This window comes from Diospyros lotus, chromosome 13 (assembly GCF_014633365.1).
Source record: "Diospyros lotus cultivar Yz01 chromosome 13, ASM1463336v1, whole genome shotgun sequence".
Taxonomy (NCBI): domain Eukaryota; kingdom Viridiplantae; phylum Streptophyta; class Magnoliopsida; order Ericales; family Ebenaceae; genus Diospyros; species Diospyros lotus.
Genome location: NC_068350.1, coordinates 1,108,677 through 1,126,838, shown reverse-complemented (window position 1 = coordinate 1,126,838; position 18,162 = coordinate 1,108,677). Strand labels below are relative to the sequence as shown.

The 18,162-nt window shown below is 34.6% G+C and overlaps 1 protein-coding gene across 8 annotated transcripts in view; it reads right to left on the bottom strand.

Moving 5' to 3' along the window:
• The window catches only part of LOC127788349 (histone-lysine N-methyltransferase ATX2), a 93,202-nt gene that overhangs the window by 29,412 nt on the left and 45,628 nt on the right, over window positions 1–18,162 (bottom strand). For 5 of the 8 annotated variants that reach the window (XR_008020333.1, XR_008020334.1, XR_008020331.1 and 2 more), the window contains exons 17-21: window positions 15,992–16,053; window positions 15,830–15,907; window positions 9,877–9,972; window positions 4,045–4,148; window positions 3,738–3,884 (exon numbers count right to left, since the gene is read on the bottom strand). Coding sequence is in view for 4 of the 8 variants with exons in the window: in XM_052316514.1 (XP_052172474.1) it covers window positions 3,743–3,884; window positions 4,045–4,148; window positions 9,877–9,972; window positions 15,830–15,907; window positions 15,992–16,053 (482 nt within the window). In the remaining 4 variants the exon portion in view is untranslated. Of the gene's footprint in view, window positions 1–1,328; window positions 1,759–3,737; window positions 3,885–4,044; window positions 4,149–7,225; window positions 7,554–9,876; window positions 9,973–15,829; window positions 15,908–15,991; window positions 16,054–18,162 lie in introns of those variants that run through there. The other 3 variants (XR_008020332.1, XM_052316513.1, XM_052316515.1) reach the window with 3 other exon arrangements.

Genomic DNA, 18,162 nt, shown 5'->3' with positions numbered 1-18,162 from the left:
AGTACTTTCTTATTGAAAACTCGTCATCCAAAAAACAATACATCAAGCAGCTATATAAATAGCTATAACCAAATAATGAAAAACAGTTACACCTGCCAGCTATACAAACTAAATCTCCCTTTCTAAAGGTTTTCTTTGTTTGAAGAACGTCGAAGGGAAAAGCTTGAAAGGAAAGTCTTGATGGCGGAATAAAGAGGTAAAAGAAAAATATAAAACCATGAGAGCTTGTTATAGCCTCTGCATATATAACTTGACAAAGAAAACCTGAAGAGGTATATTTTAACCAAAAAGGAAGCAAAAAAGGCAGTTGGTGAGATAAAAATTTATTAAAATTTCTACCACCAATTGGACACTTAAGATGGGGCAAAAGATATACATAAGCTAGTCAAAACAATATAAAGAAAAATAATGAATTTGAGCCAAGTGAAATACATAAAATACAAAAATCAAAATATACCAAAAAATGACAGGGTGATAAAAAGGAGACAAAAGAAGTATTTCTTGATGTTCTTCCATAAAGGCGGAGAAACAAGTGTGATGTTAGGGCATCTTAGTAACTTAAAAAAAAACTAAAAGGAATTACATGTTTTATAAAGGCTTATGGAAGGTGTTAGAGATGAAAATAGCTCGAATAGCTTATATACATGCTATTAAAGACATGTATTATCAAGCAAAGTGTTTGTTAGGACTTACAGAGAAGATATTTTTAAGGCATGAATGATCTCCTAAATTTTTAAACAAATTGACATTCATTTATTATTAAAATCATCATCATTACGATTTTTAATATTATATTTCATTTTATGTAAAACTAGGTATCTATTTGTGCATAATAAGATTGATTGGATTGGTATTGCTTTACATTTTGTATTGAATTACTTTCAAGCCAATTATTGTTACCATTATGTAAAGGGATGAATAGACTTCAAACATGTTCAACTACGTAACAACTGAGTATGCATAAACATTTTAATAGTTCTTAGTATTTTTTCCAAACATTTTCATATGTTTAGAATATTTTCATCATCTTTTAAAGTCCCCTGAACATTTTTAAATCATTTTTATTCTTAAGCTAATTAAAGTAACTTATGATTGCAATTATAAAGAAAAGGAACTGATGGGAAAATCTCTCATAACATAACACTGGTCCTCCATAGAACAAAACTTAAATAAAAAATGCAAAGAACAACGTAGTGGCCGCAGCACAAACATTGAGCCCTTCCTAAAATATTGAGACAATGGTCACATGTAGGATCAATACTTTGAGCTACCACATAACAAAAATCAAAAGCCAAACAACACAAGTGTTAAAGGAAATTGATTAGTTAATGGGGGATGATATATAAACAGAGAGAGAGAAAGAGAACCAAAGATTTTCTATAAATCAAATGATTAATAACCAATTACACAAGTCAGAAAGTAAAACATAGGAATGTACATCAACAAGGGCTAATGAAATTTGAAGACATCTTAACCCTTTTCAGCTTCACATATTCAGTTCACGTCTACAGAAACAGCTAACTGACAAGTTTTTCTGGTTTCCAAAGAGGAAAAGCTGAGGGAAGGTTCAAATAACTGAAGCCTTACACCCATATCTCTTTTCTTTTCTCCCTGTTTTTTTCCCGGGCAGGGAGAATAATTTAACTGCATCTTTCTGCCTTCGACAAAATGGCAGGAAATGTAACAGACTGTTGGAGGAGGAGCCTGTCACCAAAATTTAAGGATCTCACATAGGCATGCATCAAAGATGAGAAAGTTCTGCATAAGGAATATGAAACAATGCATCAGTACTCGAAGAAGGAGATATTCTAGATAACTGTGTGCTGATGAAGATGAAGCAGGTATGAACGAATTTCACAGGAATTGAAAATTTGAGTTTGAAGGAGCACAAGCAGTTATGCTTCCCAAAGTCGAGAAAAGTAAACGAGAGAGAGAGAGAGAGAGAACAAATTGAATTAGAAGATGTTAATGATTGAATATTATGAGAAAAAAAGTGCCCACAGCAGAGAACAAATTGACTTAGAAGATGTTAACAATGAATATTATGGGAAAGAAAGTGCCGGCAGCAGCAGGTATAAACAGATGTTAACAATGAATATTATGGGAAAGAAAGTGCTGGCAGCAGCAGGTATAAACAGATGAACTCAAAATACATAGAAATTTCCCAGACTTAGAGATAAAGACCTGCAATCAGAAATGGAGATATCAACCAACACAAATAAAGAAAAACAAATCAGTAGCAGGTCTCCGAAGAGGGGAATGGCTATCTAGTCTGTGGAAATCAAGCGGCTGATTGCTTGAATCAGCTGCAAGTTGACTGGAAACTCTTCAGTCAATTGATTAGGCTTGAAATCAAGCAGCTGACTGGCAACTCTCCAATCAACTACAAAATTCACTGACTGGCAACTCTCCAATCAGCTGCCAAATTCCATCATCTTTTTCTTTCCTTTTCCAATCACACACAAAACATCCTCATTCTTCATTCGTGATTATTCCAAACCAAGGAAGAAGCACCAACGTCAATGGCGTGATTTTTGCTGCAGCTGAAGCATTTCTTCTATGATTGCTGGTCAGAATGAGCCTTCTATGGCAACGACAATCAGCAAGAGAAAGCATTTATAGTTTTATGCCCATTTATAGTGCTCAAGAAAATTTAGAAATTACCTCCAAGTATGGTTAAAAATAAACGCACTTGACAATAAATGCACTTGCTGGGTGCGTTTATTGTTTCCTTAAATCAGCGCATCAGCTAAAGGCATGTTTATTGATCAAAATAAACAAATAAACACACTTGGCAAGTGAGTTTATCCCTTTGACCCTGCCACGCAAGCACCCCTGGTCATGTGGCATCTTGCGTGGCAGTCCTACTACTACTTCGGTAATTTGTTTCATGCTGATACTCTTCCTGTAAATTTTTATTAAAATAACATTATTTAAATACAATAAAACTAAATTTAAAAAACAAACAAACTTCTCTGTCTACACCATACTTTCAGTGAGACCATTATAAGGCACATTGTGCCTAGGAGGCTCCCACCAAGTCTTTCTCGGAGTTCTTGTACCTCTCTCCCATTCTTGAGACTGTGTCTGCTTCTTTTTTCCCTTTTGATTGCAAATTTATATTCAGCTAACACGCTTTTATAATTTATAGAGGCAGCATAACCTTTTGATGCATCTCCAATAGATGGTATACCGTATACTAAAATAAATGCAAAAAGAAATAGTATGTCATGTCAATAATGAAATAAGCAGCAGGTTTTGCATACAGGATAGTACAAACAAAATCAGATTCAAGTAATTACTGTAAATTGTACCTAATTCTAACATTCAGGAGACCAACTCTCAGGAAACCAAGCCCTAGCTGATGATGCAAATGCAAAAGCAACCTAAATCAAATTAATGAGTTTCAACCATTAACTCAGGGTTCTAATTAAAAACTCTTTAGACTTCAATATTTCCATATGCCTAACTGAAGGTCACTGAAGGTCACGTGCTGTCCAAACGTTGAAAGTGTGCAAAGCTCTAAAACTTACAGAACAATATGACAGGATCAATCAGGTGTCTGAAACATTTGAGGCAGTGTCTGACATGGACACATTTTCATAGAAAGTTCATGTTTCTTAGGTTTCGCCTTAACAGTGGCAATTTTATGAAACACCTCAAAAATGTTAAGGAGATCAACTCAAAGACAGTTTAAAAAAATCTTTTAAGGACAAAGGACCTATAAACATCCTTACCTCTTTCATTCACCTCTCCAATTTATCAATTCACTGCTTGGTACATGTAACTTTGCAAGTTGTTCCTCTGCTTCAACATCATTAACTACACCACGGCATCTTGGAAACCCACAGCAACAAGCAAGTTGTTCATCAATGGAAAAGAATCTGCAACATAAAACAATGAAGTCCGGAGAACGGATAACTGATTTAGAACATTGATTAAGAAAGCTGTTCCAAGAACCGGAAAAATTTTCAGATAGAAAGGCCAGATATCCCATACAGAATAAAAAAGAACGACAATACAGAAAAGAACTATGAGGAAAACCTGTAATCATATGTCAGCTCTTCCAATTGTTTAATATCTCTTTTGGCAAATATAATTATATGTGCATCGCCATTCACACTTATAACTCTTGAGTAGCAATTAGGCTGCACAAATTCATAGAATTGAGTAACAGGTCAGCCAAGAATTCAGTACATTAGCAACCCTCCAACAATTCCATTTAGGAACAGATGCAATTTCCAGTGCATGCAACACGGTGGACATTTTATAGGGAGCATTCCTCCTTTATCTTTGTAGTGTTGGGGTGGCAAATCACTTTGTTTTTATATAAAATCATGCTAGATGTACACCTATTTTGTACATCTTGGGCTACATAAGGGGGTATTATGACCAAAATACCCTGCGCCTCATGAGGGGTTTTTTTTGTCATAATACCCCCTTATGTAGCCCAAGATGTACAAAATGGGTGTACCAATAGCATTTTCCTTTTATATAACAAGTAAAACAAAAAAGAATGATGCTGAAAAACTGAAAAAGGCACAAGTACTGCAGAGAATTAACCAGTCTCATGATTAATGAGAGAAGTTTGACTTTAAGCCCCGATAGTTTTTACACAAAATTTATCCTCATTATGAATATATATAATAAACAACAACATACCAAGCCTTTATTCCACTATGTGGCGTCGGCTACATGAATTCTAAGTCTATTCACTCCTATCTATGGCCTATCTTCGATAAGGCTCTTACCTAATATCACACTTAAATGTCATAAATTTAAAATAAAAATGCACTTGAAAAAAGTCCAATTAATTGAATGGAAACTCACAAGTTTTAATTGTTGAAACACTTTTAAATAGGGTAAGCCCACATATAAAAAGCCGATTTTTTTATCAAGTTAGCATGATTTTTTCCAATTTTATATCAAAGTAACATTGGATGCGATCTGAGCCTCAACCGAGAGGGGCATGCCAGTTAGACTGGCAAGTCTTGTGTCGAGAGGGACCAACTAGTTGGTGTGGCAGGCTTCCTAGGCATAGACTGGCCAGTTCAACTCACTAATTTATGCCAACTCTTAACAAAAGGCTTTGTGCCTTTGGGAATCCAAGACCAGCCAGTCTAACTAGAGGTTCTTCCTCTCGCAATAGTTATCAACAACCCAAAAACAATATCTTGTTAAGCCCTCACAAACAAATCCATATCTTCATAATCATCTAAAAACACATTAAATAACTCAACTCATTGAGGGTTTCTTTGGAAAGTCATAGACCATTCGTCACATTCAAAGCACCAAGGTCAACCTAAAAATAATGAAGATAAAGGAGAAGGTCCAAACTCAAAATAGTGCCCTCAAGCTCCAGACATTTATAGGGATATATATATATATATATAAACAAATAGATAGGAAGATAATAAATAATAGTAACGTAAACATGTGGGAAGTTCACTATATGGCATGGTTGTACTAAATTGAAATGGAGAGAGATTAATTGTGGTGTTTCCAAAAAATTGAGTGGAGGATAAAGCAAATTGAATGTTGCTATAAAATTGAGTAAGACAACCGCTAGTCCAATTGGCAGATTACTCTGATCAAGGGTCAGATAGGATCCAATGTCTATCCTACTTTGGTGAATAATGTTAATTTAATAAAAATTCCTACAAACCCTCCCTCGTGAAGGACACCCATTATTTAAATATCCATAATTAAGTTTTTTTTCACTTCCTAATCATATAAAGTAGGATAAAATGTGTCTAATTAATTCATTATATGTTTAAAAACCATAATTAAATTCTTTTTTTCTTTGTAACCATATAAAGTAGCAAATGTGTATTTAATTAATTATGCAAATAATTATCTATTAACAAATAGGTTAGCTTGTACCTTATGGGAAAATGGCAGAAAAATAAGTCTAACCTAATTTTACTATTTTAATCAATACCTTGTACTTTTGTAAGTACAACTATCTTTGAAACTTATAATAAGCTATATACATACAAAAAATTCTCTTCAGAATATAGTAGGACCACAATAGATTTATATAATTTCTATATAAATGAGTAGTATTTAAAAAACTTTGTGCCACAAACCCAAACTTGATTAGGACAAGATGATGATGATGTGGAGCATATAAAATATAAATAACAATAGAACAAATTAAGCAAACAATCATGAATTTTACCTAACTCTACTATATTTAAACCTTCACAAAATAATTTTTTCAATCAAGACTAAACTCTTGTAACTGTTGCAATTATACCAAGTTGTCAACTTTCTATTTGTAAAAGATCATAAAACAAAAATGGTACTCATTTCACAAAAAGCTAATGGCATAAGGTACAATTGAAAGTACAATTATAAAAATACAAGATATTATTGAAAAAAAAATGTCAGGTTAGCACAAGGCTCCTCTCTTTGCAGAGTTTGAGAGAGCATCTTTTCTCTACAAAGCTTTACCCTTACTTCATAAAGATATTTTTTCTATAATTTAAATCTATGACCTTTCCAATCACAAAGGAGCAACCTTATCATTCCTACCAAGATTTGTCGTATTCCAAATTATAAAATTAACTAACTTCAGAATTGTTTATATAATTCACCCTACCCTTATTTATAGATACACATACATATATATCTTCAACATCTTACATGTACAATGAAATGATTTAATCAACTATTGTCACACTCTATTCTACGAATAGTTCTCATTACAAGTCTCACCTTTAAACTTTGTTAAAATTGTATTGGTGAATGATTTTATTCAAAATCCTAATTGCATTTAAATTTTACTTATATAATCATATAAAGTAGAACAATATGTATGTTTAATTAATTATGTGAGTAATTATCCATTAAAAAAATTAGTTAATATAATTAGTTGACTTTAGTTGTACCCTCATTATGAATATATATGCATAATATCCATTTTTATGAATGTGTAGATAAGGAATGAGGGATGAAATTTAAATAAGGGCAAGTAGCACAGTTTTTTCAGAAGATGGGAGAATAACTTTTGACTATTGTTTTTAATAAATTTGTAAAGAAAACAAGAAGGCAACAACCTAATTGACGAGGAATGAGCAAGATAAAGATAGCTCTTGATACCAATTGACGCAGAAAAAAGAGGAAGAACACAAGAACAAACTAAAAACTCAATCAATAAACTCAACTAAAATATCTCAATAATATCAACGATAGAAAAGCTACCTTCAATTAAATCATAATCTATTATATATAGGGAACTAATAGAAAAAATCCAGCTCTATTTAGGATTCCGATAAACATAATCCAAATCTAATTAGGATTCTAATGGGGCCTAATAATTGAAGGATTATGGATTATCTAAAAGATAAACAAAAGTAATTAGGAAACAAACTAAAATAGGAAGTAAACAAAACAAATAATACTAATTCCTATTTCTACTTTTCTGCCCTACATCAATCTCCCCAGTGGGAGAAAACTCGTCCTCAAGTTCTGGGATCTGTCTGCTCAATCCGGACGATTCACCCAATGGATGAGAAAAGCTTGACTCTGTCGTCCCTGGCCAGAACATTCTGCTCACATAAAATAATGTTAAATTCAATCCATATACACAACAAAACGATAATTTTAATGGGATCTTTGACTCCGAAACAAGTTCAAAATAATGGGTCAATATAGGTTTATTGAAAGGAAGAATCACTTAGGCAACAGTGAAAGGGAGGTTGAATATCAAGTAGAGGGGAGGGGAAAGTATTTTGAGAAATCCTCAGGGAAAACATAAGGACATTCTTCAATTTCCTAACATGTCTATATTTGAGGTTCATGAGGAATCTCCCATGTATTGTAACAATCTCTTCATGTTCTTCTATTACTTCCTCTTCTTCAAAATACTCAAAGGGATCGCTTACTTGAACATCATGAATAGAGTCGCTAGAATGAGGAGACTCAATTGACCGACCACCTATAGCTTGCATACCCAATAGTTGGAGGAGTTGATCTATTTGATCATAAAGTCGAAGTACTCTTGAGATTATTCAATCCATTTTCAAGGCCAGTTAAGGAATTTTGCATAGTTTGGACTTCCCTAGTGCAATGTTGGTCTAACTAGTGAAGCACGAAAGCACACTTTTTAGTCAAGTGAGTAGTAAAATATTGTGGCCCAACAATTGAGAGATGCATGCTAGGTCAAGGATGACCTAGCAGAAATTTCTAGTTGACAGTATTGATTGTAGGTGAATTAACAATCCCTATTCTGGGTTTGTGCTTCTGCTCCATGTAGCCTAATTGGGCATCTTTGGATTGCAGATTTTCTATATATTTGGGCCATTGTTGGGCTAATAGGTTTTGACAAGTTGAGCTCCATGGTTAAGGGGCAAATAAGTCAATGAAAATCTAGCTTAGATTAAATTAACATTACTTTGCAAAAAAGGATATTAATCCAAAGGAAGGAAAGAAGCAACCTATTTTCTTCGCAAAGAGAAACTTGATTTCTTGGTCTTGGTTCAAAACATAATTGGACTTATACCAAAATTGGGCTTAAAGAAGTAGGTTAAAAGAAAAGGAAAAAAAAAAAAAACAAGGTTATGGGTTGATTGATTGTTGGTTATTTGGGTAACAAATTAGGTACCTAGATAGGTTTGGATGAAGATGAAATTGGGTAAGGAAAACCTAGATAGGTCATTTTATGGGTTAATTTGTCTAAAAAGTTGGGTTGTGTTGCAAGTTAAATCTGGGTCAAAATAAAGCAATCGGATTGATGGAATGGTTAGTGTTTTTGTGAGTTTGCAACTAAAATCACAAGGGCTCTTTAACCGCAGAGGTTTTTTGACCTTGATCAGGACGTCGACAAGGACCTTCAACTGGGACGGTAGCGTTCGGTGGTGCTGATGCTTGTCAAGATTTCTAGTGGAGCTTGGTTTTTCACTACCCAAAGGTTCCTACTACAGATACGGACTCTAGTGAGGGTCTCAAAATGAACTAAGCTTTGGACTCAGTTTTGTCCAAAAATCCGCTCACATTGCATTAAAGAAACAACCTAAGCTTTGACCTGTAAAAGGATCAATTCAGTCTCTTCTTTAAAAAGATAATAAACAACTGGCTTTGATACTGCTGCTGTAAACAGCAGAATTATGACAATTGTAACAAAAGCTTCCTGAAAACCTTTCAAAGAGTGGAAAGAATCAGTGGTCAAAAGACCCGCCAATGTTATCCTCAGAGGTACAACTGGAAACCCCTTATGAACTAGCCATCTAAATTAGGTAACTTTCTAAAATTACCAGCAATCAGCATAAAGTAATTCAAATGTTCCAAAAGAACTCATACCACTCTAGTCTACAGAGCATGAACATGAAGGAACAATTAATTATAGGGAAACACAATGTCATCAAACCTTCTAAAGGTTCACCAAATGGCTAATGATTAAATAAAAGAAATTAGCCAAACAGATTAACATATAAAATCAATTAATTATAGATACATAAGATCCTTGTTTACATGGATTACCAAAAAGTATGGGCGGATAAAGAGCATAAAACAATCATAAGTTTGCTAATGAGACCATCTATGGTCCAAGGAAAATAAGCATATCAGAAGGCACCTGTTATAACTACAGCTTTTTTTTGGGCTAGTTAACAACTTGAGCTTTTACTGCCTTTATTTAATGAATAGGTGTTTGCTGTAATCTCCAAAGTCAGTCAGGTAGGATTAGGATTACTACAGTCAAGAACAAAGTTTTGTCTACAATTTATGTTTCATTTTTTCATCCTTCTCTACTAATCTAGATTACCGCATTGAATAGGGAAAGTTATCACCTCACTGAACTAACGAAGAAAAATTTTAGAAAGAGCATTCATTCAAGCAATATATAACAGAAATACAAAAGCAGAGAACACATACTTCACAAGAGTGATTAATTAAATGTGCAATGCTTCCAGCCCTTGTGGCATCAATGACACGTTCATCGTCAATGCGGAACATGTAAGTCCCAGCACCCTGCAAAGGAAACAAGCAGAATGAGAAAGTCCGAAAAGTGGTCCAAATACCACATCTTTTTCTTTGAATGTTTCAAACCACCAACTATAAGTGCAAATACTGTCAAAACTAATTCCATAATAAAGCATATTTGCTATCTTTCTGTCGCCAGTCTAGGAAGATAGAACTTCTAACCACATGCACACTCAAGATCACATGCATGGGTAGTACACACACAAAATATTGCGACAACAATTTAAGAAGAAAAAGGATTAACTCTAGAACATTTTTGGGTCAAATTAGCCAGAGATAACTAATGTAAGTATATCTAAATGTATACGCATATATATTCTGAAATGAAATGAACAAATATCCAAGCAGGCAATTCAACCAAACAACTACTTAAGTTGAATTGTGTATGCGCATCAGTTGTAAATGTGAAAAACAAAGAACAAATCATCCTGATAAGCACATTATAAGTAAGAGAAGCATATTAAATGGTTCTATCTAAATAGAATAAATGGGCAATTGGTTGATCATTTGCTTCATCATTGTACAGTAGGTCCTGAAATTTGGAGTCTTTTTCATTTTTGATAATAATGGGTGGCGTAAGCTTCTATAATCGATTTTTTTGCATTCATGGGACTGAGCAAGTTCAAGATGGAAGCAAATAAGAGTTTGCATGGCCATGTATATTTTAAGCATTTAACAAATTTGACATAAGAGAAAGAGGAGAGTTTTTAAGAATGCGGGGGTCAGATTTTTTGTCTTAAGGAATATTCCAACTTCCTCTTTAAGACAAAAAATGACGAGAATGTCGCGCATAGAATTAAGGCAAGTTGGCTAAAATGGAGAAATGCATCGGGAGTGTTATGTGATGGTAAAATCCCATTAAAACTGAAAGAAAAATTCTATAGGGCATCTATAAGATTAGTTTTGTTATATGGCGCAGAATGTTGGGCAGTCAAATACTAACATGAGTAGTGTTCTAAAAGGCGCTAGGCACTAGTCAGACGTCAGGCTGGGGCCTAGGAAAACTTTTTTTTTTTCTTTTTTTTTTAACTTTGTGATGTAATTTGATGTTATTTTCAATTAAATCAAAGTTGAAAAGCATCAATAATGCAACACAAACCAATAATACAACAATAATGGAATGACAAGTGAAATATAGAATTAAGCATGAGAAAACAAATTATTGTAGATCAGTTCTAGGTTCAATAAGACAAAAGCAACAATAATGCAACATAAACCATACTTAAAGAATCTAAGTATCTAACTATCTAATTGGACTTCTTCTTCTTCTGATTGAAAATCATCTTCATGAAGCTCTCTCATCCTAGAACTTCTTCGAGGTTGAAGCATCTCGTCTGCTTTGAATGCTTCACCAACCATTTCCCAAGTGAGTCTCATACCAGGCTCAACTTCTTCATCATCTCCTCCTTCAACGATCCATCCTTGTGCATTAGTAGCATCACTAGCAAGTAGCACATCAACATTCCTTTCCTTTTCCCTTTTTTGCTTGTTCATCAATTTCACATTAAATTAGACAAAGACTAAATTGTTTAATCGATTCATATCCAGTCTATTTCTTTTCTTCGTATGTATCTACATAAATAAAATAAAAGCAATATCAATATAAATGATAGAGATAATGAAATTAAAATATTAAAAACGTTTTAAAATATACACTAACCCCTTCAAAAGTACTCCAATTTCTTTCACAACCAGATGAACTACTAGTTAACGAGAGGATCCTTCTCGCCATTCGTTGCAAGTTTGGAGTTTGATTTCCATAAGTCACCCACCATGTAACTACATAGGTCGTTACAAGTATAAAGTAAATAAATTTACACACAATAAAAACTAAGAACATGATTAAAGAAATTTTATACCTAGATTATAATTGTCATCATTTGTTGCACACCCTTGAGCTGCCCACGATTTCCCAAAAGCTCCCTCTTTACGAGTATATTTTGGCAACTCAATATTTACAACATGACCTTGCAATTCACCATCGGCATCATAAAACATCTCCACACAGTTAAAAAATCCATCCATGACTTCATGATCAAGTTGTATATCCACATCCTTAAAAAAGTAATAGGGATTCAAGAGGTAAGTCGCAAAATGTAGTGGACTATCTAGCATATCTTTCACCCTTGCTTCAATAATCTCTATAATAGGCTGATAGTTCTTCTCAAGATTATTTAGAGTCTCCTTAATAGCTTCCTTTGCATGCTTAATCTCTCCATAAAAAAAAGCTTAAATTAGAGATTATTATCTACATCAACAATTCGAAGCACCTTCACCAAAGGTGCAAAAACCTTAAGGCATAAATTCATACCATTCCAAAAAGCAATGCTCATCACAGTAGCATATGCTGCTTTCTCTTCAACAATCTTTAACCATTTGCACTCTTCCCATTCAGAGCTAGTAAACATTGTCCTCATTTGAGATTTTTTCTCCATCAAACTTTGCAAAGTAAGGCAAGAAAAAGCGAATCTAGTGAATCCCGACTTCACAATATCCCTCTTCTTTGTAAATAACTTCATTAAGGACAAGGTCTTATGGTGTGCATAAATGAAGATTGTCAAACTCTTGGCCTAATCAATGACTTTTTTAAACTTCAGAAGTTTTCCTATACTTTCAAGCATCAAATTGATAGTGTGAGTAGCACATGATGTCCAAAAGATATTTGGCCTCTTCAACTCCAATAATTTTGCCACTCACATATTGTTGGCAGCATTGTCTGGTACTACTTGGATAACATTTTGTGGGCCAACTTGCACAATGCACTTGTCCACATACTAAAAAATGAGTTCACTTGTATGTGCTTCGTTTGAAGACTCTCTAGAAGACCAAAAAACAGTACTTGCATCAGAATTAACACATAGGTTCATGACGCTCCTCCTTTTTATGTCTGTCCAAGCATCTGTCATAATGGAGCACCCATTTCGTGCTCACTCCTCTTCATGCTTCTTCAGTAATTCTTTAGTTCTATCCACTTTTCCCTTTAATAACGGTTCCCTCAACTGGTATTGACTGGGAGGTTTGAAGCCCGGGTCAAATTGACCAATTGCCTCAACAAACAATTTGAAGCTATCATGATATATAGCATTGAAAGGTATATCAGCTTCATACACCCATCTAGCACAATACATAGTCTGTGTTCTTTCTTTAAAGAGTGCTTCGTTGATATTTTGTTACCTTTTCGTCATTCCCTCAGTCAAACAAGTTTCAGAACTGATGGAGGTTGCAAACTTATCCATAGGGCCAAGAGTATGAGGCGTTTTTTTGCTACCTAACTCTTGCAATTCATCTTCATCATCCCCCCTTCAGAAATATTAACAGAAGATCTCATCAAACCTTCCTCCTTCTTATTCGTCTTCTTACGCTTTGCCTCAGCAATAGCATTCTTGCATTTGGATTTATCATCCAAAGAAGATTTTGGACATACAAAAACATTTTCGAAAATGTGGCCTATGTATTCTTTTACTCTGTAAACTCCACCAGACATAACTTTACCACACAACTTACATTTCACTTTATCCATATTCTTCAAATCAATTAATATTCCATACTCCCATCCAATATCATTGGACTTCCTTTTAAGAACTTAAGTTGCATCGAACGATGCTCCCATACTCCGAGTCCCAACCGACATTTTTAATTTAATCGAAAAAACTTGCAATAGAAACCTATATATAACCAATAACCTCACTTAATATTCAAAATAACAATAATATATCATGTCATAACTGCAAAATAACTACAAAATAATCAAATTAAAATAATAAAACAGCAAAATAATTTATGTTTTATAATATAATAAAATAATGAAAATAGAAGTTATTTTCTACAAAATAACCAATAACTTCATATAATTTTCTGTTTTCAATCTTCTTCGTAATGTAAAAACACATATATTATATATAGTTAATAATAAAAACTAAATATATATCTAATATATAAATAGAAAAGAAAATTAAATAAAAAAAACAGAAACAAAAACACATTGAGGCAGCAACATAAGAAGAAGAATAAGAGAGAGAGAAGGGTTACGCGACGGAGATGGAGCTTGCCAGCGGCAGAGATGGAGCTTGATGGCGAGGACACGACGATGATGACGAAGTTGAAGCAGCGAGGAGGATGCAGCGTTGAAGCAGCGAGAAGGTGAGATACCGGCGGGCCAATGACATTGAGGCGACAGCGACCTTAGGGTGAGAGGAGTATGAGAGGGGGAGACGGCTGAGAGTGAGAGGAGTATGAGAGGCAGCGTTTAGGGTTTTAGAAATGAAAAAGGCGCTGATATTTAAAGCAAGAAATTGGGCAGCCTAGGCAGCGCAAGCCGCCTGGGCCACCTAGGTGCCCAAGTCGACTAATTAATCGGGCCGGCGCCTAGGAGGCCCAACTAGGGCATATTCGCCACAACCAGCGGCCGCCTAGTGCCTCATCGACGCCTAGGCAGCCACCTAGGCCGATTTTTTGAACACTGAGCATGAGCAAAAGACAAGCGTTGCGGAGATGAGAATACTAAGATGGATGTGCAGCCATACAAGAAAAGATAAAATTAGAAATGAAGTTATTTGTAATAAGGTAGGAGTAGTGCCAATCGAGGAGAAGATGAGAGAGATTAAACTAAGATGGTTTGGTCATGTGAGAAAAAGATCAAGAAACACTGTTGTGAGGAAAGTTGATGATATGGAACAATTAGCCAAAAAAAGAGGTAGAGGCAGACCCAAGAAAACTTTGGGAGAAACATTAAAGTTTGATATGAAGTGTATGGGCCTAAATGAAGATATGACAAAAGATAGAAATATATAGAAGTCTAGAATTCATATAGCCGACCCCACATAGTGGGATAAATGATGTATATGTTGTTGTATTTGAGGGAGGATGCCCTCATCTACTGAATCCTAAATATATTTTTAGACAATCTCTCCTTGTAAGTCGGTTTATATGTCCTCTTTTGTATAGGATTGATGCAGAAGCCCTAGGTACTAAATTTATGGACGAGGCTGACAAGAGAAAGCCCAAGAGGAAAGCCAGCAAGTGACTCTTGGCAGGAAAGAATGTGCCTAAATTTTAGAAGTTCAAGAATTTCAGTCTTGTTAGAAGTTTAAGAATTTCAGTCTTGCTAGAACTCTAGTATCTTTTGTTTCCTTTTTGCTTTCGCATTAGGGTTGGAGTCTAGCCACCCTATAAATAATCTTCTTTACAGTTACATGAGGGATATACAGCAGTCGATAAATCAAATCTGATTTCTTTCCTTAGTGTTTCGTAGACCTAGGCAAGAACTAGCCTAGGGTTTTTGCTTGTCATTGCGTCAAGGATTCACCCTCTTAAGATAGTCTTCTCTTCTTTATATATGAGAATGGCAAAAGAAAACAAAGACAAGGAGCAGGAGAATATTCCCTTCTCTTTTGAGTCAATATTGCCCCCTTAAAACATTCTTCTCTTTTTTATGTAGTTTTTGAAAAGGAGAAGTCAAGATTGACACTATTCCAAGCAATCAAGATATAAATTGCAAATGACACAACCAATATGCAAGTATGATAAGTTAAGAGGAAAGCCTTCCAATTTCTAAGAATTCCTTTTCAATCAATATGTCCATATAAACTTTGCTGAGTAGGGTCTAAGATAACACAATGCTTAACAAGTAATGCTCTTTCCTAGTAGATTACACTGAAATTTTCATTTTTAGTATTCTAAGTATATCCTTCATCGTTCAATATGCAGTCTTACAGACAAGACTGCATCTCTGTTTTTATACTTTTTGGTAATTAAAAACTGCTGCTCTGATGAATGAATAAGAGCAACAAGACTACTAACACATCTACCAACCAAAGAGTTGCATACACGAGTTTGATGTACTTACAACTAATGAATTGTATATCAAATGTTCTCTTCGGTCAGCTACTGGCGCTCTAACAAGCTCGCCTGTGTATTCAATCACCTATAACAAGACAAAATTAATAAACAGTTTAGCTACTTCAAATTTTCAGAAATCCAAGTTTTAGTCAAAAAGTAAATCATTTACCATGTCTCCAGCACTGTGTGCTTGTCTTGCAAATATTCCAAATCCATGTATTCCAGATTTTCCTAGAGCCCATAACAATTCAAACAATCAGCTAAAACTAACTTTGAATCACTTTTCTCCAGATCAGCTAAAGAGAACTTCAAATCACTTTCTTCCTAATCAACTAGAGAGAACTATAGACCATTTTCTTTGCTAAAGAGAATTATGAATAATGTTTCTTCAGGAAAAAGAAAATCAATTAAAAAATTTCATATATATGCAATTGGTTATATGAAAATGTTAAATGAACAACAGGAACACCAATGATAGAGCAAGAACATCACTTGGGAAAGCAATATGGAACTTAGAGGTGGAAAAATAATTCAGTTGAAACAGAAATAGAAGATGACACTATTCATTCCCTTTTCCACTTTCAAGGAAAACTTCACTTACCCCTTGAACTATTATTTGCAAGCAATAAGATCAATTCTCATTGTGCAAGTCAGTTATTCAAAATCTAATATCAAATCAATTACAATATTGCAAGTAAAGAAATTAGACTAAATTCCGAGGCTAAGGATTAGATCATGAAATTTTGGAACTTTCATAGGAAGAAGTCTATGGGTGTTGCCGATGTGTTCATTAGGAGAAGAATTAACACTATTTGCCATCAAGGGACATGATTGGTTGATGAGAAGGCTAAAATGTTGGTTATCTCATAATAAAAGCTTTAGTATGGCGGCAACGATAGTGAGAAAAATGAGGTTGGATTATTACAAACAAGACATTAAGGGTTGAGATAGTGGATGTCAGAGGCTGGGACAAAGGATTATCGCAATTAAGATTATTGTAAGAGAAAAGAGTTTTGAATATTGTCCGTGCATACATACCACAAATTGGGTTAGAAGAAGAGAGAAAAACAAATTTTTGGGAGGATTTAGAGAGGTTATTGCCAAAAAAAACACCGTTTTTTTGTTGGGTTTTTTTTTTTTTGGGAGGAGGGGGGGGGGGGGGGGGGGCCGCAATTATAGGAACTGACTTAAAAATGGATATGGAGATGTGTGTAGTTATGGCTATGGAGTAAGGGAAAAATTTTGGAAAAAGCTATTTTGGATTTCACTACAGCATATGATCTTATCATGCTAATATCATTGTTGTAACATTTGTATTAGATTAGATTAAATGTAAATCATGTATCTTTATTCTGCTGCATAGTTTCTTTCCTGTTGTAGCGTTAGATTTTATTGCTCTTCTAGAAGGTCTGTTTCTAGAAGGAGGCAGCCGTCTTATGTGAATTAGTTATTCTGTTAGGCGGCGGTTAGTTAGTTGTTTTATTCTTTCTTCTATGTGCTCCGCACCCCTATATCCTATAAATAGGGGTCGTGGATAGGGGTGAAGGGAGAGAGGAGTCTTTGTGCGCCTGTATTTGTGAAGTATTGCTTCCAGTTTACTGTCTTGATTTGGGGATTGAGTGCGAGAGGTAGAGAGTGGCTGGTTCTTAGCTTGTATTCCCTAATTTCCCTATAGCTTTCAGTGTATATGGGCGGGAGGGATTAAGTTCTCGTTGTAATCATCCCTTGGGGGTTTCAAGATAGTGGATTTATGCGGTGCCTAGCAGTCTGGATGTAGGTCTTGGATTTCAAGATCGAACTAGGATAAATCTTGATGTTTTCGTGTGTGTGTTTCTCGCTTTGTGGTGTTTTCTTGTGCTTTCTGTTATCAGTATGTTCTTGGGTTATATATAGCAAGTTGGTTGAGTTGAGAGAATTAGTGTGGGGTTGTGAGATACTCTAACAATCATGTTCAGGAACACGATGAGAATTAGATCACAAAAAAATGGTGGTGTATCAACTACCCAAATAGACTACTTTCAAACAAGATAAACATCCCTGCATAAGAATTGAAAACTTATAATAGGAGAGTGTCTACCCATTCAACGTAGGTTTATGGTTCTTGACATCCATATCAAAAAATAGTGAAGAAATAATGAAGAGCAACAAAAATGAAAAAAAAAAAAAAAAAAAACTATGTTTTCGAACAAAATGGTGGGATTTGAAAGGTAAAAGGCAAATTATTTTGAGGAGAAACGGATGTTGAAAAAGATTGAACTATGGAACATGAAGCCAATATGGATCAAGATGATTATTGCAAACTGAAACAAGGCAAAAACTCTAACTAGGGTTTCAGAAGTG